The sequence below is a fragment of the Panulirus ornatus genome, chromosome 5, assembly GCF_036320965.1.
Source record: "Panulirus ornatus isolate Po-2019 chromosome 5, ASM3632096v1, whole genome shotgun sequence".
Classification (NCBI taxonomy): domain Eukaryota; kingdom Metazoa; phylum Arthropoda; class Malacostraca; order Decapoda; family Palinuridae; genus Panulirus; species Panulirus ornatus.
Window position 1 is genome coordinate 40,843,531 of NC_092228.1, and position 19,559 is coordinate 40,863,089.

The 19,559-nt window shown below is 50.1% G+C and overlaps 1 protein-coding gene across 17 annotated transcripts in view; it reads left to right on the top strand.

Moving 5' to 3' along the window:
* Positions 1-19,559, top strand: part of MTA1-like (metastasis associated 1-like) — a 129,725-nt gene that overhangs the window by 53,608 nt on the left and 56,558 nt on the right. For 13 of the 17 annotated variants that reach the window (XM_071662047.1, XM_071662045.1, XM_071662033.1 and 10 more), the window contains exons 4-5: positions 15,809-15,922; positions 16,689-16,918. In XM_071662047.1, coding sequence (XP_071518148.1) covers positions 15,809-15,922; positions 16,689-16,918 — 344 coding nt within the window. The remainder of the gene's footprint in view (positions 1-15,808; positions 15,923-16,688; positions 16,919-19,559) is intronic. The other 4 variants (XM_071662035.1, XM_071662040.1, XM_071662043.1 and 1 more) reach the window with 2 other exon arrangements.

Sequence of the window (19,559 nt, forward strand, 5' to 3'; positions counted from 1 at the left end):
TGTCCTCGGGTCGTTGTCTCGTGTCCTCGGGTCGTTGTCTCGTGTCCTCGGGTCGTTGTCTCGTGTCCTCGGGTCGTTGTCTCGTGTCCTCGGGTCGTTGTCTCGTGTCCTCGGGTCGTTGTCTCGTGTCCTCGGGTCGTTGTCTCGTGTCCTCGGGTCGTTGTCTCGTGTCCTCGGGTCGTTGTCTCGTGTCCTCGGGTCGTTGTCTCGTGTCCTCGGGTCGTTGTCTCGTGTCCTCGGGTCGTTGTCTCGTGTCCTCGGGTCGTTGTCTCGTGTCCTCGGGTCGTTGTCTCGTGTCCTCGGGTCGTTGTCTCGTGTCCTCGGGTCGTTGTCTCGTGTCCTCGGGTCGTTGTCTCGTGTCCTCGGGTCGTTGTCTCGTGTCCTCGGGTCGTTGTCTCGTGTCCTCGGGTCGTTGTCTCGTGTCCTCGGGTCGTTGTCTCGTGTCCTCGGGTCGTTGTCTCGTGTCCTCGGGTCGTTGTCTCGTGTCCTCGGGTCGTTGTCTCGTGTCCTCGGGTCGTTGTCTCGTGTCCTCGGGTCGTTGTCTCGTGTCCTCGGGTCGTTGTCTCGTGTCCTCGGGTCGTTGTCTCGTGTCCTCGGGTCGTTGTCTCGTGTCCTCGGGTCGTTGTCTCGTGTCCTCGGGTCGTTGTCTCGTGTCCTCGGGTCGTTGTCTCGTGTCCTCGGGTCGTTGTCTCGTGTCCTCGGGTCGTTGTCTCGTGTCCTCGGGTCGTTGTCTCGTGTCCTCGGGTCGTTGTCTCGTGTCCTCGGGTCGTTGTCTCGTGTCCTCGGGTCGTTGTCTCGTGTCCTCGGGTCGTTGTCTCGTGTCCTCGGGTCGTTGTCTCGTGTCCTCGGGTCGTTGTCTCGTGTCCTCGGGTCGTTGTCTCGTGTCCTCGGGTCGTTGTCTCGTGTCCTCGGGTCGTTGTCTCGTGTCCTCGGGTCGTTGTCTCGTGTCCTCGGGTCGTTGTCTCGTGTCCTCGGGTCGTTGTCTCGTGTCCTCGGGTCGTTGTCTCGTGTCCTCGGGTCGTTGTCTCGTGTCCTCGGGTCGTTGTCTCGTGTCCTCGGGTCGTTGTCTCGTGTCCTCGGGTCGTTGTCTCGTGTCCTCGGGTCGTTGTCTCGTGTCCTCGGGTCGTTGTCTCGTGTCCTCGGGTCGTTGTCTCGTGTCCTCGGGTCGTTGTCTCGTGTCCTCGGGTCGTTGTCTCGTGTCCTCGGGTCGTTGTCTCGTGTCCTCGGGTCGTTGTCTCGTGTCCTCGGGTCGTTGTCTCGTGTCCTCGGGTCGTTGTCTCGTGTCCTCGGGTCGTTGTCTCGTGTCCTCGGGTCGTTGTCTCGTGTCCTCGGGTCGTTGTCTCGTGTCCTCGGGTCGTTGTCTCGTGTCCTCGGGTCGTTGTCTCGTGTCCTCGGGTCGTTGTCTCGTGTCCTCGGGTCGTTGTCTCGTGTCCTCGGGTCGTTGTCTCGTGTCCTCGGGTCGTTGTCTCGTGTCCTCGGGTCGTTGTCTCGTGTCCTCGGGTCGTTGTCTCGTGTCCTCGGGTCGTTGTCTCGTGTCCTCGGGTCGTTGTCTCGTGTCCTCGGGTCGTTGTCTCGTGTCCTCGGGTCGTTGTCTCGTGTCCTCGGGTCGTTGTCTCGTGTCCTCGGGTCGTTGTCTCGTGTCCTCGGGTCGTTGTCTCGTGTCCTCGGGTCGTTGTCTCGTGTCCTCGGGTCGTTGTCTCGTGTCCTCGGGTCGTTGTCTCGTGTCCTCGGGTCGTTGTCTCGTGTCCTCGGGTCGTTGTCTCGTGTCCTCGGGTCGTTGTCTCGTGTCCTCGGGTCGTTGTCTCGTGTCCTCGGGTCGTTGTCTCGTGTCCTCGGGTCGTTGTCTCGTGTCCTCGGGTCGTTGTCTCGTGTCCTCGGGTCGTTGTCTCGTGTCCTCGGGTCGTTGTCTCGTGTCCTCGGGTCGTTGTCTCGTGTCCTCGGGTCGTTGTCTCGTGTCCTCGGGTCGTTGTCTCGTGTCCTCGGGTCGTTGTCTCGTGTCCTCGGGTCGTTGTCTCGTGTCCTCGGGTCGTTGTCTCGTGTCCTCGGGTCGTTGTCTCGTGTCCTCGGGTCGTTGTCTCGTGTCCTCGGGTCGTTGTCTCGTGTCCTCGGGTCGTTGTCTCGTGTCCTCGGGTCGTTGTCTCGTGTCCTCGGGTCGTTGTCTCGTGTCCTCGGGTCGTTGTCTCGTGTCCTCGGGTCGTTGTCTCGTGTCCTCGGGTCGTTGTCTCGTGTCCTCGGGTCGTTGTCTCGTGTCCTCGGGTCGTTGTCTCGTGTCCTCGGGTCGTTGTCTCGTGTCCTCGGGTCGTTGTCTCGTGTCCTCGGGTCGTTGTCTCGTGTCCTCGGGTCGTTGTCTCGTGTCCTCGGGTCGTTGTCTCGTGTCCTCGGGTCGTTGTCTCGTGTCCTCGGGTCGTTGTCTCGTGTCCTCGGGTCGTTGTCTCGTGTCCTCGGGTCGTTGTCTCGTGTCCTCGGGTCGTTGTCTCGTGTCCTCGGGTCGTTGTCTCGTGTCCTCGGGTCGTTGTCTCGTGTCCTCGGGTCGTTGTCTCGTGTCCTCGGGTCGTTGTCTCGTGTCCTCGGGTCGTTGTCTCGTGTCCTCGGGTCGTTGTCTCGTGTCCTCGGGTCGTTGTCTCGTGTCCTCGGGCCTCGTTAGCACGTCATTTTGACGTCATGTAGTGTCCCCGGGTTTGGAGTGCGACGCGATGGGTGGCGCGATGCGTGCAGTCAGTCCTGGCCTCACGACCCCACCTGGCCCGGGTACTGTTGTCTCCTCGCCCACCCCTGCCCTACACACGCACACGGGTGGGCAGACTCAGCTGAGGAGGCGTGGAAGGCGCGGAGGTGGTGGACCAGCAGCCGCGCCGCGCCTTCTCCTCCTCAGATATTCAGGTGGGATCTGTCTGTATTAGCCATTGGTGTGCGTGAGGACGGGCCAGCCAAGGTTAAAGTGGGTTGCGTCAGTGCCTGGTGGTGGTCCCCCCCCCCCCCACACACACACACACACACACACACACCACAACATCTTGCACTGCACGGCAGATGTTGTGGTGAGTGATACCCTTGGCCTGGCCTGGCCTGGCCCACACCATCATCATCATCATCATATCATCTGACGCACAGTCTCTCTGTCTCTCTCTGGGCCAGCTTGGCCAGGGCGTCCTTGCTCACCAGAGCCAAACCTCACACATGACCCTCTCTCACCCCCGTATCTTATTTATGTAGTCTTGTATTCACAAGTTTATTGGTGAAGAGAAGGGAAAAAAGGGGGGGACCTCCTTCGCGACACGGCCCTTGGTGGTTGGTGCAGATAGTCCCAAGTCCTTTTAGGTCCTCCCCACCTCACACCAAGTGGATCCTCCCCACCCACGGGGGAACAGAAACCTTCTGAAATATTCATTAGTCGACATTTCTCCTTGCCTGGCATTACCGATACTCGTTGACAATGCCGTAGACGCGCCTGACGAGCAGTTTGAGCAGACGAAGGCACGTATCTTGCTTGCTGCCAGGCCATGGACCTAGGGTTCGAACCCCGCCAGGAGTCGCGTGCCACGCAGCTTCTTGTGAGGTGGAATTTTAAGAACTCGGTGGGCTGAACTAGGTGTGTTCCCTCCACGTTCGAAAGTTCGCTTCAAGATGGTTCCGGTTCACACACACACACACACAGGAGATTACAAAGGTTGTGTTGATTACAAAGGTTGTGTTGATTACAAAGGTTGTGTTGATGACAAGGGTTGTGTTGTTACGTTTTGGAAGGGTATGGTAGGGTAGGTCGGCCCCCTCCCTGCTCCACACCCTGCCACAATAAAAGAGGACCAGAAACCTCCCTTCCGTGTCGTGTGTGTGTGTGTGTGTGTGTGTGTGTGTGTTTTCGTCTAAGTTGACCCCTTCAGGGGCGTTGCTTCTTCAGAGGGCGATAGCCTGACCTTTGACCCGAAAAACCACGAGGGTCGGGGTCATTTTAGCTGGTCCTCGTGCCCGAGCCGTCGTGCTCAGGGACCGTGGACCATCGTGGTCAAGGGCGCGTCGCGCTGTAGGCGTGTACCGTCACACACACACACACACCGTCACTCCTCTGTGTACCGTCACATACACACACACACCGTCACTCCTCCGTGTACCGTCACATACACACACACCGTCACTCCTCCGTGTACCGTCACACACACACACACCGTCACTCCTCTGTGTACCGTCATACACACCGTCACTCCTCTGTGTACCGTCACACACACCGTCACTCCGTGTACCGTCACACACACCGTCACTCCTCCGTGTAACGTAAGACATCAGACAATAGGTCACGGAGACACGTCGTCTTCATGCTAAGTTTGGGAGGCAAAGGTTGGGTGACATTTACCTGTGTTCCAATTACTGGGGTCATGGTGGCTTGTGGAGGCACGTGCTGGCGTAGGAGGAGGAGGTGGCAGTACTGGAGAGGCACGTGGTACCGCACGTGCTGGTGTAGGAGGAGGCATGGCCGTGTCTGTGAAGGAAGGAGGATCATACCAAATATCAAACTAGATTTCCTCTTAGTTTCTAGTACACCGTCAGGTCAGGTTAGGTCAGGTCAGGTCAGGTTAGGTTAGGTTTTCTAGTTGAGCAGAAGTGTTGGTCTAGGTCAGGTCAGATTAGGCCAGGTCAGGTCAGGTTAGGTTAGGCTTTCTAGTTGAGCAGAAGTGTTGGTCTAGGCAGGTCAGTTTAGGTTAGGTCAGGTCAGGTTAGGTTTTCAAGTTGAGCAGAAGTGTTGGTCTAGGTCAGGTTAGGTTAGGTTAGTGTAGGTCAGGTCAGGTCAGTTTAGGTTAGGTTAGGTCAGGTCAGGTTTTCTAGTTGAGCAGAAGTGTTGGTCTAGGTCAGGTCAGGTCAGTTTAGGTCAGGTTAGGTTAGGTTTTCTAGTTGAGCAGAAGTGTTGGTGTAGGTCAGGTCAGGTCAGTTTAGGTTAGGTCAGGTCAGGTTTTCTAGTTGAGCAGAAGTGTTGGTCTAGGTCAGGTCAGGTCAGTTTAGGTCAGGTTAGGTTAGGTTTTCTAGTTGAGCAGAAGTGTTGGTGTAGGTCAGGTCAGTTTAGGTTAGGTCAGGTTAGGTCAGGTCAAGTTAGGTTTTCTAGTTGAGCAGAAGTCTTGGTGTAGGTCAGGTCAGGTCAGTTTAGGTTAGGTCAGGTTAGGTCAGGTCAAGTTAGGTTTTCTAGTTGAGCAGAAGTCTTGGTGTAGGTCAGGTCAGGTCAGGTTTTCTAGTTGAGCAGAAGTGTTGGTCTAGGTCAGGTAAGGTCAGTTTAGGTCAGGTTAGGTTAGGTTTTCTAGTTGAGCAGAAGTGTTGGTGTAGGTCAGGTCAGGTCAGTTTAGGTTAGGTTAGGTCAGGTCAGGTTAGGTTTTCAAGTTCAGGCGAAGTCTTGGTGTAGGTACACATGGGTTGTGTTGTGTGTGTTTACCTGCCACCACCACCACCAACAACATGGTGGACCCGGGTTGTAATCATACAAGGGGAGGAAACACTTGAATATATTTTCCCCACAAAATTCTTTATTTCTTTATCTCGTATACGATGAAGAAGCCATGTAGGAGACCCTACCTACCTCCCTCCCTCCCTCGTTGGTGTAGTAGTAGGAGACCATCTACCTCTCTCACAATAATGTTATTATTACACTTTTTTTTTCTCTTTGTTGTTTCTGATGTAGACTTGGAAGACCTGTTTACTTTCGTCCTCGTCTCTGAACTGATTTAGTGACGTGTTGCTCACGTCATACCGTCATGATGTAGTGACGTGTTGCTCACGTCATCATCGTTGCTCACGTCATACCGTCATGATGTAGTGACGTGTTGTTCACGTCATCACCGTCATGATTTAGTGACGTGTTGGCTCACGTCATCATCGCCATGATGTAGTGACGTGTTGCTCACGTCATCACCGTCATGATGTAGTGACGTGTTGCTCACGTCATCACCGTCATGATGTAGTGACGTGTTGCCCACGTCATCATCGTTGCCCACGTCATGATCGTCATGATCCCAGGGCACTTGTGGTCCATGAGACCAGTAGGTCGTCGTGTGTCGTCCAGGTTGAGGTCGTCGTGTGTCGTCCAGGTTGAGGTCGTCGTGTGTTGGTGGACGGAGTAAACTGGGTGATTCCCGCAGGCCGGTGTGACCCCCAGGGGTGGGGTGGGGGGTGTGGTTATTATGTCGTGTTGACCTTTGACCCTGTCATGACCTGAGCGTGTGGTGACCCCGGGCAAGGCCCGTACCGTCGTGCTCACGTGGCGTCATCGTAGTTTTCATGGGGGGGAAGGGATGATTTCCCCCCCCCCCCACCCCGTGGGAGGGTCATCTAGTACTGTCGCACCCCGTGGAGGTGGGGGGGGGCAGCCAGCCTATTCACCCCCCCCCCTGGGGCCCAGCCAGTAGCGGCTTACACCCCCGGGGGTGATGGGTCGGGGAGCCATCCTCCCCTGGGAGAGCCAGCCAGTCGTGGTGCTCCCCCCGGGTGGGGGTGATGGGTCGGGGAGCCATCCTCCCCTGGGAGAGCCAGCCAGTCGTGGTGCGCCCCCCGGGTGGGGGTGATGGGTCGGGGAGCCATCCTCCCCTGGGAGAGCCAGCCAGTCGTGGTGCTCCCCCCGGGTGGGGGTGATGGGTCGGGGAGCCAACCTCCCCTGGGAGAGCCAGCCAGTCGTGGTGCGCCCCCAGGTGGGGGTGATGGGTCTGGGAGCCATCCTCCCCTGGGGGAGCCAGCCAGTAATGGTGCGCCCCCAGGTGGGGGTGATGGGTCTGGGAGCCATCCTCCCCTGGGGGAGCCAGCCAGTAATGGTGCGCCCCCGGGCGGGGGTGATGGGTCGGGGAGCCAACCTCCCCTGGGGGAGCCAGCCAGTCGTGGTGCGCCCCCAGGTGGGGGTGATGGGTCTGGGAGCCATCCTCCCCTGGGGGAGCCAGCCAGTAATGGTGCGCCCCCAGGTGGGGGTGATGGGTCGGGGAGCCAACCTCCCCTGGGAGAGCCAGCCAGTCGTGGTGCGCCCCCAGGTGGGGGTGATGGGTCTGGGAGCCATCCTCCCCTGGGGGAGCCAGCCAGTAGTGGTCCTCCCCCCGGGCGGGGGTGATGGGTCGGGGAGCCATCCTCCCCTGGGGGAGCCAGCCAGTAATGGTGCGCCCCCGGGCGGGGGTGATGGGTCGGGGAGCCATCCTCCCCTGGGGGAGCCAGCCAGTAGTGGTGCGCCCCCGGGGGTGATGGGTCTGGGAGCCAACCTCCCCTGGGGGAGCCAGCCAGTAGTGGTGCTCCCCCCAGGTGGGGGTGATGGGTCGGGGAGCCATCCTCCCCTGGGGGAGCCAGCCAGTAATGGTGCGCCCCCAGGTGGGGGTGATGGGTCGGGGAGCCAACCTCCCCTGGGAGAGCCAGCCAGTCGTGGTGCGCCCCCAGGTGGGGGTGATGGGTCTGGGAGCCATCCTCCCCTGGGGGAGCCAGCCAGTAGTGGTCCTCCCCCCGGGCGGGGGTGATGGGTCGGGGAGCCATCCTCCCCTGGGGGAGCCAGCCAGTAATGGTGCGCCCCCGGGCGGGGGTGATGGGTCGGGGAGCCATCCTCCCCTGGGGGAGCCAGCCAGTAGTGGTGCGCCCCCGGGGGTGATGGGTCTGGGAGCCAACCTCCCCTGGGGGAGCCAGCCAGTAGTGGTGCTCCCCCCAGGTGGGGGTGATGGGTCGGGGAGCCATCCTCCCCTGGGGGAGCCAGCCAGTCGTGGTCCTCCCTCCCCCCGGGTGGGGGTCGGGCAGGGGGAGCCACATGCTTGGGTTGGAGCGTCACGTTAAACGTCTTGCCTATCGATCTGTGGCGGCGATTGCGCCGCCCACCGCCCACCCCACCCACCACCCACCGCCCACCCCACCCACCGCCCACTCCTGCTGACCTACTGGGTCTCGTCCTCCTCCTCCTCCTACAGCTACAGCTACTGTTGTTGTTGTTGTTGTTGTTGTTGTTGTTGTTGTTCACGTCCGCGTCAGCAGAAGGAAGATGTCTGGGGCTTCCCCCCAGCCCCACCCACGGTCCTTCCCCCCCTTCCCCTGGGGGGGATGGGGGAGGGGGTATGAAGGGCAAGATGTCCGCGGGGGCCGGGCCGCCTGCGGCTGGGGTCAAGGGTCATGGGGAAACGTGGTTGGGTTCCTGTGTGTGTGTGTGTGTGTGTGTGTGTGTGTGTGTATATGTATGTGTGTGTGTGTGTGTGTGTGTGTGTGTGATGTCCTCCCCCTCCCCCCATCTATCGTGCTCCCCCCCCCCACACACGTCCCTCAGCAGGATTTGTGGCTGCACGTGCGTGCGACGCACACCTTCGCACGTGCCCGCCGGACGCGCCAGGTGTCGCGCACCGGAACTTTGCCTGCCGTACGACGGGTAGCGCCACGCGTGGAGGATAGGTCTCGTGGTGGCTTCGCGCCGATCACTGGAAAGAAAACGGGGGAACGGGGATTGTTCTGAGTGTGGGCACCATAGAAAACGTGGTGTCGGACGGCCGATCACCGGAAAGAAAATGGGGGACCGGGATTCTTCTGATTGGGCACCATGGAAAACGTGGTGTCCGGTCTCCTCTTTTACATTTATTATATATATTTTTTCGTTAAGGAATCATTCAAAAAAGGAAATTTATCTGTAATGAGTTAAAGGTATATATATATATATGCAGACACATGTACGTACGGACGGACGTACACGTGTGAAGACCTGACGTACAGAACAGCGTTACGTACGGACGGACGGACGTACACGTGTGAAGACGTGACGTACAGAACACCGTACGTACGTACGTACGTACGGTGTTGTGGGGTGTGAGGTGTCACCTGGCGGAGGTGTGGGGCGACAGGAAGGTGGTAATTGTCACCCACTAGCATGACAAGTGAGGCTCAAGGTTGCTTTGTTACAGCTCAGCTACACCAGCCATAGTTCCTTACTGCTACACCCGCTGGCCGCTGTTTGGCCTGCCAGAGTTCATGATGCTACGTATGCTGCCGTTGGTAATGCTGTTGTTGCTACATGTGCTGCCGTTGGTACTGATGTTGCTGCTACATGTGCTGCCGTTGGTACTACTTTTGCTGTTACACATGCTGCCGTTGATACTGCTGTTGCTGCTACATATGCTGCCGTTGGTACTGCTGTTGCTGCTACATATGCTGCCGTTGGCACTGCTGTTGCTGCTACATATTCTGCCGTTGGTACTGCTGTTGCTATATATGCTGCCGTTGGTACTGCTGTTGTTGCTACATATGATACTGTTGCTGCTACATATGCTGCTGTTGGTACTACTGCTCTTGCTGCTACATATGCTGCCGTTAGTACTGCTGTTGTTGCTACATATGATGCCGTTGGTACCACTGTTGCTCTTCCATGAGCTGCCGCTGGTTACTACTGTTGCTCTTCCATGAGCCTGCCGTTGGTACCACTGTTGCTCTTCCATGAGCTGCCGCTGGTACTACTGTTGCTCTTCCATGAGCTGCCGCTGGTACTACCTGTTGCTCTTCCATGAGGGCTGTCCTACTGGTACATGAGCTGGTGGTACTCTGTGCTCTTCATGAGCTGCCGCTGGTACTACTGTTGCTCTTCCATGAGCTGCCGTTGGTACCACTGTTGCTCTTCCATGAGCTGCCGTTGGTACCACTGTTGCTCTTCCATGAGCTGCCGTTGGTACCACTGTTGCTCTTCCATGAGCTGCCGCTGGTACTACTGTTGCTCTTCCATGAGCTGCCGCTGGTACTACTGTTGCTCTTCCATGAGCTGCCGCTGGTACTACTGTTGCTCTTCCATGAGCTGCCGCTGGTACTACTGTTGCTCTTCCATGAGCTGCCGCTGGTACTACTGTTGCTCTTCCATGAGCTGCCGCTGGTACTACTGTTGCTCTTCCATGAGCTGCCGTTGGTACTACTGTTGCTCTTCCATGAGCTGCCGCTGGTACCACTGTTGCTCTTCCATGAGCTGCCGCTGGTACTACTGTTGCTCTTCCATGAGCTGCCGCTGGTACCACTGTTGCTCTTCCATGAGCTGCCGCTGGTACCTACTGTTGCTCTTCCATGAGCTGCCGCTGGTACCACTGTTGCTCTTCCATGAGCTGCCGTTGGTACCACTGTTGTTGAATGTTATGGTTAAACACCGCCATATTGAATGGCTCAGGTTGTTAGTCACAACGACTCACAACATCAACGAGGTTATGTCATTGCCATGTCGCCTCCTTGTAGAACTTACACCGGAGGAGTCCATGTTGACCCTGCTACTGATTGTAGCGCGGTTTAGAAGTAAGGTGGAACCCCTGAAAGAGGCGTGGGGGGTTGTTTATGTTTATATATAAACAACCAGAGGGGCAGAAGTGTACCTGCTGGACGCTGGATGTGTGTGGTTAACAAGTTTTTCCCTGATCACACACACACACACACACACACACACACACACACACACACACACACACTCTCACTCACTCACTCACTCAGTCACACACTCAGTCACACACACACACACAGTCACACTCAGTCATACACACACACACACACACTCAGTCACACACACACACACAGTCACACTCAGTCATACACACACACACACACACTCAGTCACACACACACACACACACACACACACACACACACACAGTCACACACACACACACTCAGTCACACACACACACACTCAGTCACACACACACACACACACACACACACACACACACACAGTCACACACACACACACACACACACACACACACACACACACACACACACACTGTGTATGTGTGACCCTTGCCGGATACTATGCAATATATTTTTTCATCCATAGAGTCACATGAAACTGGTTTTGGTTTAGCGTAAGGAAACTGATGGTGTTGTTATAACCTCTGCTGTGTTGTGGTTTTTTAAGTTCACTTGACCACTGGGCACTTCTCTGGTTATAGGTATATAAATTATGATCACTTGGAAAAGTAAACACGAGAATTTGTATGCAGAAAGATCACTTGGGAAAAGTAAACACGAGAATTTGTATACAGAAAGATCACTTGGGAAAAGTAAACACGAGAATTTGTATACAGAAAGATCACTTGGGAAAAGTAAACACGAGAATTTGTATGCAAAAAGAGCATTTGGGAAAAGTAAACACGAGAATTTAAGCGCTTTCGTGTATTACTGATCACAGAGCTTTGTGGCCAAGTCCTCTGAAGATATGGTAATACACGAAAGCGCTGAAGATTCTCGCGTGTTTACTTTTGCTAGTGGTGATTCTCTGTTTACGAAGTCAAGTGTTGGTTGTGATTTTCAGGATACATGTATGTTATGGTTGTAGATATTACTATCGTTGGTTCTCGTGTTATTAATACATTCTGCCGTTGGTTCACTGAAGTAGCCGCTGTGTTACTGTATGTGTGTGTGATGCTTCGCCGGTGTTGTTGGAGGAAGGGATCCCGGGGGTTGTGTTGTTGTAAGTGTTGGTGTTGTTGGAGGAAGGGATCCCGGGGGTTGTGTTGTTGTAAGTGTTGGTGTTGTTGGAGGAAGGGATCCCGGGGGTTGTGTTGTTGTAAGTGTTGGTGTTGTTGGAGGAACGGGGATCCCAGGGGTTGTGTTGTTGTAAGTGTTGGTGGTGAGGTTGGCAGCCGTGTTGGTGCAGCTGTTGTTGTTGTATCAGTTGCCGCATCTGTTCCTCCTGCTGTATGGCGGGGGTTGTGGCGGCGATGTGGGTCCAACTGATGATGTTGATGTTGTAGAAGGTCATTGTTTACTGGTTGTGGTGCAGAAGGTGGTTGTGATAATGGTTGTGGTGGTGTAGGAGGCGATGTTGATGTAGATGATGATGATGATGTTGGAGGTGGTGGTGTAGATGATGATGTTGGAGATAGTGGTGTAGAAGGTGATGTTGGAGATAGTGGTGTAGAAGGTGATGTTGGAGGTAGTGGTGTAGAAGGTGATGGTGATTGTGGTGATGGTGTTGAAGGTGGTGATGGTTTTGATGGTGATGTAGAACATAGGGTGTTGATGTAGAAGTTGGTGTTGTTGATGGTGTAGAACTTGGTTCTGTTGGTGGTTTAGGTGGTAGTTCTGTTGATGGTTTAGAAGGTAGTTCTTTTAGTCGTTAAGCTGATGATGGTTTAGGTGGTGTTGATGATGATGTAGAAGACGGTGTTGATGATGATGTAGAAGATGGTGTTGATGATGATGTAGGAGATGGTGTTGGTGCTGGTGGTGATGCTGGAGGTACCTGCTTGTGTTAGTGGTGAAGAGGATGTTGTTTTTTTTTTTGTTATTGTTGTTGTGTGGGAGTTGTTGTTGTAGGAGCAGGTTGTCATGGTGTTTGGAGGGTTTAAACGTTCCTGCTGATGGTGTAGAAGGTGCTGCTGATGTTGGTGGCATAGGATGTTACATCATCCCTCCGTGTCATTTGGTCCCCCTCGCGCCTCTGCTGTGTGCATAGAGCTATGCAAACCCCCACCCCCCGCACCGCCGCGGCCACCACACACTGTTGTTGGTGATGGGAGTGGTGGTGGGGGTGGGGGAGGGGGGGGTTGGGAAGGGTGGAGATGTAGCGAGGCAGAGGACTTGTGGGGGCAAGCCTACGGGTGGGTATTGATCAACAAATGCAGCCACTGAATGACGCAGCTCTGTCCTGGCCTCTTGTTACCGGGCCATACTCCCTTGCCTTTGGCCATGCTCCTCACTCTGGCCCATGGCCATGGTCCTAATTGCCCCATGGCCAGGCTCTTTTCTTGCCCATGGCCAAGCTCTTCATTCCTTAACCACTGGCCATGACCTTTCCTTAGCCCATGGCCATGCATTCTCCTGCCTATGGCCAGAGTCCACTCCTTGGCCCATGGCGGTGCTCACCCCCTCTGTATCTTCCTTTACTGTCCTCATTTGTCTGTATCATAATGTTCCTGTAACCTGGTACCTTCATGTAGCTCATGACCTGTTGGGAACATGACCTGTGTACCATCATGTAGCTCTTGACCTGTTGGTAACATGACCTATGTACCATCATGTGGCTTGAATCTGGTACCATGACCTGTGTACCATCATATGTCTCTGACTTGTTGGTGCCATGACCTGTGTACCAACCTGTGATTCTGACCTGCTGGTACTATCATGTGGCTCTGACCTGTTGGTACCATCTTCTGTGTACCATCATGTTGTTCTGACCTGCTGTTACCATCACCTGTGTACCATCATGTGACTCTTACCTGTTGGTACCATGACCTGTGTACCATCATGTGGTTCTGACCTGCTGGTACCATCACCTGTGTACCATCATATGGCTTTGACCTGTGTACTGTCATGTGGCTCAGACCTGCTGGTACCATGACCTGTGTACCATCATGTGGCTCAGACCTGATGGTACCATAACCTGTGTGCCATCATGTGGCTCAGACCTGCTGGTACCATGACCTGTGTACTGTCATGTGGCTCAGACCTGATGGTACCATGACCTGTGTACCATCATGTGGCTCAGACCTGCTGGTATTATGACCTGTGTACCATCATGTGGCTCAGACCTGCTGGTACCATGACCTGTGTACCATCATGTGGCTCAGACCTGCTGGTATTATGACCTGTGTACCATCATGTGGCTCAGACCTGATGGTACCATGACCTGTGTACCGTCATGTGGCTCAGACCTGCTGGTACCATGACCTGTGTACCATCATGTGGCTCAGACCTGCTGGTACCATGACCTGTGTACCATCATGTGGCTCAGACCTGCTGGTATTATGACCTGTGTACCATCATGTGGCTCAGACCTGCTGGTACCATAACCTGTGTACCATCATGTGGCTCTGACCTGCTGGTGTCCGTGACTTGTGTACCATCATTAGTTTCTGACCTGGTACCGTGACCTGTGTACCATCACGTAACTGACCTGCTGGTACCACCACCTTTGTACCATTGCGTTTGATTACACTACGAGTGAAAAGTCACCTTGTTGGGTTTTATCATTGTTGATGAAATGAAGTACAGTCTCATCAAAGAACTCATCTCTCCAAAGGAGTCCATCGCTTCTCTGCTACTGGAAGTAATGCAGCCTTGGAGCTGCAGGAGCTTCTTGAAGAGATGTCCTGGAGTAACACCAGGAATCTTTCAAGAAAGGCGTCCTTGGGCAGGTGTATATAGCAATAACATGCCAGTACCAACATGTGTAGATAGCAGTAACTTGTTAGTACTATCATCAGTGCACCACCATTTACTGACCTGTGGGTACCCATCACATGTGCCTAATCATGTGCCTTTCTGTCATCCATGTCTGCCCCTTCATTTAAGTGAGAAGTATAAATTTTGTATTTATGTTTATTTGATCCTTATTCCCTAACACATAACTGTAGATGTACCGAACCATCTTTTGTGTCTGCTTCACGATATACTGGAGAGTTGTACGACAGCATTAATATCAAGCAGCAATAGCTAAAGTAAGATAATAAGCAGCAGTGTAGTTGCAGAAGTTGAAGTAACTATAGTAGGAGAAGTAGCTGTAGGATCTCTCATAGTATCAACAGTAGGAGGAACAGATTTGGGATCAGTTGTAGTTAAGGTAGTATTGTTAGCAGTATAATAGGAAAAAAGTAGCAAATAAGGAACCAACATGAACAACATTAGCTGCAGTTCTAGTAGGAGGAATGGTTGTAGTATGTACCTCAAGTAAACCATGAAAACAGGATCAGCACTTGTAACTGATGTTGTTAGTAGAAGTAGTAGCTGCTGGAACAGTTGCCTTAGAGACAGCAGTATTAGAGATAGAAACAGCAGCAGCAGTAGTAGAAGATTAAGGAAGACATGTGCTTAAAGTCATTTTCATGAACGTTTCCCAGTTGTGTTCTTGATGAAGGCCTAACAACAGGCAATAAAACAATGAAGGATGGAAACAAAGATGCAGGCTGAGGATAGCAGCCATAGACTTAACCACTTGTTATGAGAGAAGGAAAAGGAGGGATTAAAGTGTAGCTTTAAATGTTGCTGTTGAATAGAGAGATAACAGAGTAAGAAACAAAATAAAAAAGAAATGTCCGAGAGTATGTGAAGAAATAAGTAGTGGATGAATGAGACTGTCAAAACAAAAGGGGCATTGTAAAGTTTTAAGAAACTGCAATGGAAGAAAGCATTTAAGGCTTGTAAGTGTACAGCTCCCTACATATATTCACTGACAGATAAATTTCCTTGAGAAAATAACACACACTCGTATACATTTTCTTTCTCTCTCTTGATCTCTCTTTCTCTCACTTAAGTAGCAGTAGCAGGAATTGTTTTACATTTTGTTGTTGAATATTTTATGATCCTATCTATATGCTTGTTTACAGTTTATTATGATAATTATTGTACCTCTATTTGATAGAGTAAGCATAAAACTTAAAATTCCTTGTAAGATGTTTTGCTTCACCTCGGATGGGATTTACGTTTGTTAAATGTTTTGCTTCACCTCGAATGGGAGGTTTGTGAAAGTTAGTTAGTTAAATTTACTCCAAGCTTGGCTGTCTGAAGCCTTTACATGGGTTGTTCCCACGAAGTACTTTTACATTAGTAATAGTTAATGTGTCTGTCTTGTTCAGCTCCTCTTGTATTGTGACTCATTATTGTTTTGTGTGCCTTACCTTCAGATAATAACCTTGTTAGCTTGGTTTCACGTATAGGCGTAACAACTTAGGGAACTATATAGCAGCTTGTTTGTATTATATAGAAGTGTATGTGTTTTGATTGCCTGCCTTCCAAGCTACATGTTTTGCTGTCAGTTGGCAATTGCTGAAATGCAAAACTTAGCATTTTAGTAGAGCGACAGCTCAGCTCGGAGAATGGGACCACCTGTTCGCTTGTTTCTTAACTGCTTCTCTCCCCCTTCTGTCAGAAGATGGTAACAGGACTTGGGACCTGTGCCGGGGGTTGAAGAAGCTGTTAAAGGATCAAGAGACACAGGTCCCTTGTGTGAGTGAGACTGTCACAACAGAGGCAACTGAGGAAGGTAACTTTCTAGCAGTTTCTGTAGTCTCTGTCTCTGTCTTTATCTGTTTCTGTATTTCTGTCTTTGTTTCCCTCTCTGTCTTTCTCTGTCTCTCCTCTAACTCTCTCTCCTCTCCCCTTTTCTTCTCTCTCCTCCCCTTTCTCTCCTCTCTCTCCTCTCCCCTTTTCTCCTCTCTCTCCTCTCCCCTTTTCTTTTCTCTCCTCTCCCCTTTTCTTCTCTCTCCCCTGTCCCATTTTCTTCTCTCTCTCCTCTCCCCTTTTCTCCCCCCCCCCCCCTCTCTCTCTCTCTCTCTCTCTCTCTCTCTCTCTCTCTCTCTCTCTCTCTCTCTCTCTCTCTCTCTCTCTCCACTGGATAGTTACAGAATTTGTGATTTGCATAGAATTTTTTAGGCAACAGTGGACTAGATTATTGTTGTAGTGTTGTTTGTGGTGTTTTGTAGTCCCTATCTTTAATGTTTGATTGTGTGCAATAACTGTTTAAAGAACTGTTTGTAGATCTTGACCATTTTATGTATACTGTACTATATATATATATATATATATATATATATATATATATATAAATATATTAGTATACTTAATTGTCTTTCCCACTTTAGAGAGGTAGTGTCAGGAACAAAGAAACAGTGGCCTCATTTACACATATCTAATCTCTAGCTTTCGTATATAACGTACCAAAACCAAAGCCTTCTATCCGCAGTCAAGTTCAACACATTACTTCATGGTTTACCTTGATCTTGATCTAATCATTATTATTTGTTCTTCAGGTGCCTTAGATGAGGATGAAAGTGATAGCGAAGGGGGTGAGTTGGGAGGATCTACTATTGTGACACCCACTGGCGAGACGCTAAATGCTAATGAAAGACACCAGTTACGCCACCGTGAACTTTTCCTTTCCCGCCAAATAGAAACCCTCCCTGCCACGCACATACGTGGCAAATGTACAGTTACATTACTCAATGAGACAGAGTTACTACTGGCCTATCTCAATAAAGATGTGAGTATTGATGTGCACTTCACTCTACTAAACAGTTACAATCATCACTCTTTACAGTTTGTATCAAGAGAGTTTTACTGTGGTTGCTTACCCTCCTTTTTCTCCTCAAAAGTTGACCACAAAAAGGGAGCTGCTGTTTGCTCAGCTAAAGACTACAGCCATAATCTTTTGCCCATCTGAGATTTGACTTTGTTAGAAATATATTGTCACAATATAGTATTCACATACTGCAATTAGAGATCCAAGATTTTTATGTCTCTGCAATTCTTGCAGAGCATGTGTTGTACATTTTATTCATATATGTACCTGTATCAACGAACATTTTAAGCCCTGCCTGTCATTTTCATACCTTAACCTTTAGAGCAGTGTGCGCTTTGTATTTGTTTTGTGTATGTATTTGTATATAATTTTTCTTATAATTTGTGGTTATTTTCTGCTTATAGATATATGCTTATACATGGGATATGGTGAGGCTTAAGTTTGGGCTTAGCTTTTACCTTCTCATTTCTTTAACTATTTCTATAAAGTAAACACTTGGTCTACATGTTCTCTGATGGTTGCTTCACGAACAGGAAGTCATCTTAGACAAGGCTTTATCATCATTGATAGATGCACATGAATACAGTCACATTAAGTGTATTACTCTAAAGAAGTCTTCCTTTTTTACTATTGCATAAAGTGCAGTCACAAAGCTGCAGGAGTTCTACAAAAGGGGTTTTAGGGTTGCATATATAAGAGATACATTGCTGATATTTTGAAACAATCTTGTTTTATTTGCCAAACTTATAAAGTAACAGTTTTTACTGATATCATTGTTGTAAAGTTGATGGTTAATATCATCAAAATTATTAGATTAGTAAGTGATCAGTATACCTCTATAAATCTGATGAGGCTATTCATTAAAACAAACAGTTGTTTCTCATTGATATGCAATATATGCAGTTTTTTTTAAGAATTGTAAGTTGCATGAGATATTCTATAAGAAGTTTAAGTTGAAATTATGAATGAGTAGAAATACAGTCTATGAATATCCTATTCTAAGACTAAAAGAAAATTAAACGGTGTAATGATATGTATATTATTATCTGAGACTGAAATGAATATTTTAATTTCAATACAAATAATCTATATCTTAAGTTTTGATCTGATCAAATAAATTCTGCTGCCCACATTTGTGATGACACATGATTTACAATGGCTGAGAATTGTGATTTATCTAATAGGGGCACCTGTTCAAGTTAAAAAACACCATTCTCAACTATTACAAATTACTTAGTGATTTACAGTTGTAAGTCTACCCCTAGGGAATTGGCTGAGCCTAACCTTTGTTAGCCTTTAGGTTTAGGGCTAGAGACCACTATCTATACACATCACTGATGCTCATTCCCTCGGGAACTCTCATCCAGGAGGTAGTTGCGGCAAAAGAGTCTCCTTATCCTTGTCCTCACATGCCTCCTTCACATATGTTGTTTCATGTATTCTTCCCCCCATTTCTCTCCCATCAGTAATCTTCCACTGTTTCCCCATGTCACAGGTGGTCTTCCTCTCATGCCAACCCCTTTAATCATACTATCACTTAGTTTCCTTGTAAACACCCTGTCTTGCACTCGTTCCTCATGCCCAAACCTCCTCAGAGTATTGCGTTTCACCCACTCTGCCACTCCTTAGTTCATTCCCTTTACATTCCCTGCCACACCAAATCTCACATACACCCCTTCATCACTTTCTTCATGCCATCAAGGCATACCACATGCTCCTCTGAAAAATTAATTCCTGCAAAAGGTGCACATGACATCATTCATAAATGGTGTGCCTGCAATAAAAGCAGCAAGTGAAAATGTTTTGGATGGTTAAGAAATGTCTATCCTCCTCGTTGGCCTCTCGCAGTTTTGAAATGATTGGTAGTTCTGACTTGCTTTTAGCATTTACAGATATTTCATGTGAACTGAAATGTTTTGTCGTTGGTCTACTAGATTTTTTTTTATAGATGGTGACTGGTTCACCCACATAGCATTAACTTTGTTTTATTCCTTTGATATAAAAGGTTTTGGATTTAGTCATAATGTTCTTTACCTACTGTCAGGAGTCCTTCTTTTCCCCTCTAACTTCTTTATACAGGTAAGGGACTTTGTATGAGTGATGTTCGGAGTGCAGAGTTGTCTTAGAAGTGAATCCTGTACAGATCTTTATGTATCTTGATTTACATCAACTTAATTTCAAATCTGACTTTGCTAAACCTATTTGGATTTGATGAGGTATGGTGGGTTCACATACCTCATCATATGATTAAAGATGAGTCAAATTACACTTCCATAGATATTGAGCTCAGTGAACCAAATCATGTTTCTACAAAGCAAAAGCCAGATTTTGATTTGTATATTTGTAAGTGTCATAAACAAACCATTCCTGATCACAGGGATTGCAAAATCACATTGGATTTTGATAAGAGTTGAAAAGATTACCTTTTTCATTGGTCTTTTGCTATTCCAAAATGATGATAAAGCAAAACATCTTATTTAGTGCATTCAAAATTCCTGGACATGGTTTTTGAGTACTAATTTTCCTAATTTGTACAGATTGTTTTATCAAATTTAATGGGACTGCATATTTCATTTGTCCTTCATTCTTGTTTGAAGATGCT